Source organism: Haliotis rufescens, unplaced genomic scaffold (genome assembly GCF_023055435.1).
Source record: "Haliotis rufescens isolate VD_foot unplaced genomic scaffold, xgHalRufe1.0.p SCAF_16, whole genome shotgun sequence".
Lineage (NCBI taxonomy): Eukaryota > Metazoa > Mollusca > Gastropoda > Lepetellida > Haliotidae > Haliotis > Haliotis rufescens.
The window spans coordinates 3,476,215-3,485,118 of NW_025963846.1; the positions used below are offsets into that span (position 1 = coordinate 3,476,215).

The window sequence follows — 8,904 nt, forward strand, 5'->3', positions numbered from 1 at the left end:
CGACTCCCGACATGGGTACAATGTGTGAAGACCATTTCTGGTGTCCCCTGCCGTGATATTGCTGGAATATTGCTAAAAGCGGCGTAAAACCACACTTACTCACTCAGTCACTCGAACGTACATTCGACACCTATGGCGGATCAATCAGAATGCAGAAATCTAAAGTGTCATGGCAGAATCTAGCATGACCGGAGAACACGACCGTGGTCCAGAGAAGGGACACTACAGTTGTCTCAGAGTGCAGAGTGTAGCACATGTACATCGATACAGTTTTGGAGAAGTTTTGACATTTCTGCAGCATCGTATGCAACAGCCAAAGTTGATTGTCGACCGTATATCTGTTTATTTTCGAAGTCCCGCCTAACCGGGGTGAAACAGTGACACATATGATTTGGGCGCACTCAATAATCCATTTTCTGCATAAGGTTTCGGGCAGCAAAGTAAGTGATATCGCTTGATTACACTGTAAACAGCATGGCCACCGATCCTTCCACACATAATTATGAATAATAATTTAAAACAAAATTAAAAAAGTAACTAGATTTCACAAAACATTCATAAGGGTCAAGACTGCCGCTAAATTATGTTGTGTCATGTGATACATAAGGTGAATTTTGGAAACGAAATTAATCCAGTTCCAATGTGGATTGGTGCCAATGCTGACTGGCCAATGTGACGTTGACGATTGAGTTGAGACGAAGGGCAATTCTCTATGACAATGATTCGACTTTCTGTTTTGGCCTACTGTTGCCCAAGACGCCACTAAGGAACCAACTGGTTGATATTCTAGAGGTGAGGTGTGGTGGTGCACTGGGATTTTATCGAAAACAAATAATTGTCCCAGAAAATGCATGCTTCAGACCGGTGGAAAAAAAGGAAAATGCCTGCCAAACAAAATAGTTTCAGGCTCATAATTATGATTTAAAAAGGAGCTAGTTTTTTGCAGCTGTCTCCAAACAAAATCCCATGGACGATTTCACAGAGAGACTTACTCTTGGGATTAACCAGCGTGAGCTGTATTTAAGTTCACATATTTGTTTTAATACTATCACATCCAACAGCAGTTTTCTCTTGAAGTGGAGACATCTATGGGGAGTATTTTCCGAATACCTTCTTGAGTCCAATACATGTACAAGCAAACTTGCAAAAGCACGGTCGATTCACCTGTATGCGACACAAGATCTCATGTTTGCTAAGGGTCAAAGGTTCCTCAAACGTCGCCTGTTTAAGATTCGTGTGGAAAAGTTTTGTCAAAGTGGAATGTTGTTAAATGGTTGTAGCTCAGTGTGTTTCAGAATATATATTTGGAATGACGGAGATAACCATGGCAACAGGTGAGAAAGAGTCGCGTATCTTAATCGACATAGATGTTATTGGAGACTGGAGAATGGACAAAATCCACTCAAATCAGTCAACCCTGTCTTCAGTGATACAACAGGTTCTAAATGCCACTTGGTAATAACACGTCCTAATCGACAATTTATAGATCCATTTCGTGTTTCTTTCAGATCGCGAGATGAATCCTTTCCGTCGCTTTGTATTGCATGTTAACCGAAAGAGGATTGTCAGGTAGGAATACAATTTATGTTTTCTCTTTTTGACTTGGGAGAAAATGGGTGAATTAATAGGTATTGACACCGTTTTTATTACTAATTAAGATATACTATGAGTGTTAACGTGATGTGGGACAACATCCCAGAGTTACACGTGATCTGGTGAAACCAGCGAGCATGGGTATGGATTTTGGAAATCAAGGGATTCTGTTCGAAGCACATTGTATTCTTGACATGTGTAAAATTTCATTATCAATTAATATTCTACATGTACACAAAAAACGTAACCTGATTGATTGCTAAATATTTTATATGAAATTAAGATTGGTTGGTTGTTTTGTTCTTTAACGGCGCACTCAGCAATAGTCCTTGCTAAATGACGGCGGTCTGTAAATAATCAAGTCTAGACCAGACAATCCAGTGATTGATATCACGAGAATCGATCTGCGCAATTGAGATCGATGACATGCATCAACCAAGTCAGCGAGCCTGACCACCCAATCCCGTTAGTCGCCTTTTACGACAAGCATGGGTTGCTGAATACCTATTCTACCCCGGAGTCTTCACGGAAATAAAGAGAAATTGTAACATAATGATGTTATTTTTGCAATAAATGGTGTTTTAAAAAACATGAATGATGGGTGATGGAATACTTTTCCTAAACATTAGTATTTTCTGATCGTGTTATGGTAATTTATTGAATATAGTCCCACCATCACGTGACGTGTTGTCTATAATATTGAATATGTATTTACCTTTAACCCCAGCATCTGCCGTTTGACGTTGACAGATGGCCACAGTCATATCTTTAATCACAATTCTGTAAATATAATTGCCTTAGCAGGAATTAAATCAATAATAGGGCATAATGCCAAATATTACACGTTCATATTTTTATGATTTCTTGAATGACTAGAGAGCCTGCTTTGTATATCAATATAACACGCTTTTGGTGAAAGGTATGGATTCTGTATTTCTTATCATGAAATCCATTTTCCAAAACAATGTACATAATGCAATATGAACAGATGTGAATAACAATCATAATTCATATTGATTACAAGTCATTATGACCGCTCACTGACTGGACAGTATTACAGTGACATCACGTTTTGGCCGGACATGGGGGAAAATCTAGAAGTAGTGCAGGTCTTGGACAGAGTTACCTATGGTGGCTGATGAATGCCATTCTCCCATTGCGAAGGTGAAGATACGATGCAAAGTCGCAAAATGCGATGCAAAGATGCGATACGTTCGCCCGGTGTCATTGCTATGCAATGGCGGTTCCATGCTCATGATATGGTCGGAATTGTACAGAACTGGCAGAGATTTCTTATAAATATGGAAAGGGTCGTGTCGCTTCCATTTCAAACTGCAACTTGGTATCATTGCATCGCCTCTTCAGTAGTCAGTCATTGTGATCTTTCCTGTTTCCCTTTTCTCCCCGATACTGGTTTTCGTAAATAGTTAACTGTTCCATCGTTCTCTTTTGTCTACTCTTATTCCTCACAGAGAGGTATATAGTCTTCATTTATATTTCATATTGATCAGTCAGTTCGTAACGCACACTCTGTAGACGGTTTCGTTCTTTTTATGAAGATACATGTAACATTTAATAGTGTGAAACTTGAGTAATCAAAGGTAATCTTCAAACCGAAGAGCTAGTTTACATATAAGTACTACTATGATCAAGGGCGAGAAACAGGTATACGAGGGCCGGCTGAAAAGTTCTAAGCCAAAGTGGGATATCTCAATCGGATTGAAACAAACTTTTGCCACCAACAAGTACAATCATTTAATGAATCATAGATATAAGAACTGCAACTGTAGTGTTATTGTTGTCTTTGTACCAGACCATCTTGTGAACCTACCCATTGAAATCACCAGAAATGGACAAAACTGGCTATAGGGCAGTCATCAAGTACCTGTAACTGAAAGGGCTAACTCCAACACAGATACTTGCTGACATGGTCTCCACTTTAGGGGATGATGCCCCTTCCATTTCCACTGTAAAGAAGTGGGCTGCGGAATTCAAGCGTGGCAGAGAGAGACTTGACGATGACCCGCGTCCAGGAAGGCCTTCAACAGCAACCATTCCGGAAAACATTTCCCGGGTGCATGACATGGTGATGGCTGATCGACGAATGACCACTCGACATATTGCCAGTGTTGTTGGTATCTCTCATGAGAGGTTTGAGCACATAATCACCAACGAGTTGTGAATGACAAAAGTTTCTGCAAGATTGGTGCCAAAGCTCTTGGCAGCGGATCAGAAACGTGTCAGATTCCTGACGTCCCGTGACAATTTATGCCGTTTTGAAGCAGATTCTGATGATGTTTTGGCTCGATTTGTAATCATGGATGAGACCTGGATTCATCACTTTCACCAGAAACCACAATTCAGTCTAAACAATGGAAGCATCCGGAATCACCTGCCCCCCCCCCCCCCCCCCCCCCCCCCAAAGTCGGTTCCTTCTGCTGGAAAGGTGATGGTTTCAGTCTTTTGGGATTCCAAGGGTATTCTGCTGATTGACTTTCTTGAAAAAGGCCAGACTATCAATGGTAGATATTATGCTGACCTACTGAGACAGTTGCGTGAAGCTATCAAAGCTAAGCGACGGGGAATGCTCACTAAAGGAGTCATGTTCCACCAAGACAATGCTCCTGTTCACAATGCTCCTGTTCACAAATCGGTGGTTGCCATGTCAGCGATCCATGATTGTGGCTTCGAACTCATTGACCATCCCCCTTATTCACCCGATTTGGCCCCGTCAGACTTCCACCTGTTTCCCAAAATGAAAAAGGAACTAGCCGGTCGCCATTTTCCTTGTAATGATGTCGTCATTTCCGCTGTGAATGACTTTTTTTAGGGTGGCTGAAGAAAATTTCTTCTTGACCGGCATCCAGGCCTTGCAGCATCGCTGGCAAAAATGTGTAAACCTGGAAGGGGACTATGTGGAGAAATAAATGAAAACCATCGACTTGGTACGGGTCTTTCACAGTTAGGCTTAGAACTTTTCAGCCAGCCCTCGTACCTAATCTACTGAATATGTTTGTTTCTTTTAAAATATTGAATACATCAGCTTGCAATTCAATGGAATGTATACAATGTAATCCGACAAAGTTTTGAGTAGTACAGTATTCCCCGGATTTAAACAACTGGACTAGAACTGAAAGAGACCAGCGATACAACCCCATCTGTTTCATATTTAGATATATTCATGAAGCTTCAGACTGACACAAACAATCAATACGATGGTATGACAAAAGGGATTATTTCAACTTTCCAATAGTCAACTCTCCATTTATGCCAAGCAATATTCCAGAAGCTGGAAGGTACGACCGAGCATGCTCTTCCCGCAAAGATCACAAACAGCGTCGTTCGACTCTTGCTAAAATGTTGTTTTAACATCATTCAAGGCCTCAGTAAAGCTTTTAAAAACTGGACAAGAGAAGGCTCCGGGGTAGAATAGGTCTTCAGCAACCCATACAGGTGACTGCTTGTCGTAAAAGGCGACTAACGGGATCGGGTTGTCAGTCTCGCTGACTTGGTTGATACATGTCATCGATCCCAATTCCGTGGATCGATGCTCATGATGTCAATCACTGGATTGTCTGGTCCAGATTCGATTATTTTACAGACCGCCGTCATATAGCTGGAATATTGCTGAGTGTGGCGTTAAACAACTAACAAACAAACAAAACAAAACTTTTATGGTAGACATGACAAGGCATTGATGCAACAGAGACAAACATTATTTCCGATGCAATTGCCTTTTTTATTTGTACCATGTGTTCCCTTGGTTATTTTTAAGTAAACCATTGACGTGCCTTTGCATGTCTTTGTGACGGGAGCCACCGATGGTGCAGGATACGCTCACCTTTTCGCGAAAACCTGTTATCATCACCAGAGATTAATAAAGAAAGGGTTTTGTCGCTTTTATTTACAGTTTCATAACCTTTTTATACTGATGGGTATTTAGTGTATCCATCATTCAGACGTGAGAAAGGCACTCGTACCTACCCTAATTTAGATAGACCTTTGCTATTGGTCTTCAACTAATGTCACCTACTAGCAGCTATTGAAGGCTGAAAATTATTAGGCCTTGATATTTGTTTCCAAACTTGACTTTCACGTTATTGGCTATGTACAATATAAGCCTTATATCCATAGTGGTTTCCGAGAAAAACCTGTCCCCATTTAGGGATCTGTGCACCATGTCCAAAAGATCAACCAAGATACATATCCCTGTTTCTGATCTAGATAAACATTTTTATCCCCTATAATGTACTCCATCATAATAAGGCAACTTGGTTTTCGGTGCCGGGTTTCGAACATGAATTTGACTTAATTTTCAGCCATTGTATAACAGGAGTACGACTGCACGGTGTCTTTTTCTGATGCAAATTGTGAGCGTGGCGGGTGCTACCGTTAGGGGAGGACATGTTTACCATTTTCGTGAACACCTTGTGACATCACTGATAGTCAGTAATCCATTCATATAACTTTCACCGCTATTTTGCCTTTTACGCCCAATGAAATCTGTTTGGTGGGATAATCGAAACTGGTTATTCTCTGTCATTGATGGTTTATATTTACTGTAAGATAATACGACATTATCATTGTTTCAGGCTGTTCCTCCATGTTTCGTTCGTTGCTGTCGTCGTGGTCCTTGTTACAACTTACAGTAAATTCGGAGCAATCAATAGGAACATAAACCTCTCAAAGATTCATGCCAACACATGTCGCTGTGACGAAGGAATCTTCAATGTCATACCCAGGGAATCCTCCAGCGAAGCCAAACCGAAAAAACTGGTATCTGATTATCTTCAGGCTCATGGTCGATATTCGTCAGAAGTTCGCCATATTGCTTTCTTGAAGGTCCACAAATGTGCCAGTTCCACCATGCTTAATATCTTTTATAGGTTCGGTTATAAAAGGGGACTTAACTTTGTACTACCCACTAAAGGTAACTACATATCTATGATTCAACAAAAAGGAGTTATATCACTTGTCCCTCCACCCGCCATGTCCGGGTATGATATTCTTTGCAACCATGTTCGTAGATTCAACAAAGAACAATTCTCTCGTTTCCTTCCACAAGACACTAAGTATATAGCCATAGTTCGAGAACCTTTCCAAAGAATGTACTCGGCGTTTAACTATTATCGGAACCTAGCACGCTTTTCATTCTTGACGGTAATTGGGGGTTTGGACCCTTTCAAAACCTACCTCAATAATATCGCATCCTTGGAAACCAAGTGGGGAGATTACTCTGTTACTAACAACAGGATTGCAAGGGATTTCGGTTTTCCTATTGCGGACTACAGAAACATTTCAAAGTTCAAAACATATCTGGAAACACTTGATAAGCAGTTCCACTTTGTAATGGTCTCCGAGATGTTTTACGAATCACTGGTGCTCTTGCGGAGATTGCTAAAATGGTCAGTGGAAGATGTGATATTTCAATCAATAAATGTGCATGAACACAAAACTGTCACAATGAATGTTAGCGCGGAGAATATCAAACCTTTTCTAGCTCTTGATCGTATTCTGTATGACCATTATGTCAAAAGACTTAAAGAACAGATTACTTCAGAAGGGCCAGATTTTCACAAGGAGCTTCAATACTTCAAAGATATAAACTCCAAAGTCACAGAGTTTTGTATTGCAAAGAATACTACGAACAAACCACTGTTATTCCGGGCAAATGATTGGCATGGTGATTTTAACTTCAAGCTACATGACTGTGACTGGATCGGTAAAGCTGAGATTAGGTTTCTGAATTTAGTACGGGACGAACAAACATATCGTGTTAAGAAATATGGAGCTAATATAAGTTACTTCCAATAAAGTCTATCTATTTGTATGGTACAATGATAATTTTACCATGACAGTGGAGAATGACTGCTTTTGATTGGTCAAAATAAGATGAAAATCGGATATCTCATTCCATTCGATACCTCAAAGTTAACATGCCTTTTCAAACAGAAAACTTCCATATGAATCTATCGATAACCTACGTATCGATTCATAGAACAATAGCCAACGCAAACACATTAGAATTGTAAACGTTCTGTATCATCTATTTAACATGATGAAATCTATTTCAGAACACACAATTATGTAAAACACAAACTAGCCATTATTCAAGCTCCAGACAATCATCGGTAATGAAAATGAGCAGTGCCTCAGACTAAATACGGCGGTAATCAAGGATACTCCAATGTGGTTCCTTTGGCACACGGTGTTGATGATCACGTTCGTGATGAACATAAATAAAGATCGGCATTGTCCTTTGGGTTCGTGCAATTTGTAAATAACACTGCCGTCGTGAACAATTTTGGCAGCCATGGAGCGAAGAGTAACTGAAGAAGGTAATGTTGAACCATGTCGAGATTTGGGGTGGAGAATCATTCTGAATATGTATTGCCGTTACTGTGGATTTATTTCAAGCCAACTGCCACATAAGTACAACTTCAACATCATAAAGCCCAATGATTTAATAAGCTGATTGAGAAATACATTAGCTCAGCGGTGTTTTCTGAGACTATTTCTGTAACCTGTCATCCTACACAGGGAGCTTTCATGTTGAATCCAAGCAGCGCAAATATGCAACATGAATATATCTTTGAAGGCTGTATAAAAGTTTACTTTTCACTGTAAAGCAGTATCTATACAGTTGATTCCCCGACAGATTTTGTCAAAATAAAAGCGATAAAACTCGATTATTTCCGTGATATATTTCGACTACCATGATATAAATGCGACAAAAACATTTCAATCATCATACGAAATAAGAATTCATTGTACGATTCAGATTATATCACAGGCATGTGGGACCCGGGAAAATCCGGGGTAGAACAGATCTTCAGCAACCCATGCTTGCCGTAAAAGGCGACTATGCTTGTCGCCAGGCTCGCTGACTTGGTTGATGCATGTCATCGTGTCCCAATTGCGTGGATCGATGCTCATGATGTCTATCACTGGACTGTCTGGTCCAGACTCGGTTATTTACAGACCGCCGTCATATAGGTGGAATATTGTTGAGTGCGGCGTTAAACAACTTACAAACAAAACATAAGCATCTGGTCCCAATCAACCAGTGATAATGCCAGTTGTTCGCAAAACGGTGAGTGTATCCTGCCATTACAATCACGGACACATGCAAAGGCAAGTCACTTGTTCACGGGAACATATGATACAAGTCAACAATCGCATTGCACATATGGAAGATTATGTTCAAAACAATCAATCCATCAAATCAATATTATTCTACTTATCGAAAAAAATGAACTCTTTCGCCATACGTCTCTGTGTAATAGGGTTTACGGGTGGCCAATGAGTTAG

At 40.3% G+C, this 8,904-nt stretch overlaps 1 protein-coding gene across 1 annotated transcript; it reads left to right on the forward strand.

Annotated features, from left to right (window-relative positions):
• Window positions 1-1,285: 1,285 nt before the first annotated feature.
• Window positions 1,286-8,265, forward strand: LOC124144291 (galactose-3-O-sulfotransferase 2-like). The gene is made up of 3 exons (XM_046513630.2): window positions 1,286-1,334; window positions 1,509-1,569; window positions 6,186-8,265. Exons 1-3 carry the CDS (start codon window positions 1,310-1,312, stop codon window positions 7,405-7,407), a joined length of 1,308 nt encoding a protein of 435 aa, XP_046369586.2. The 5' UTR covers window positions 1,286-1,309; the 3' UTR covers window positions 7,408-8,265.
• Window positions 8,266-8,904: the final 639 nt, after the last annotated feature.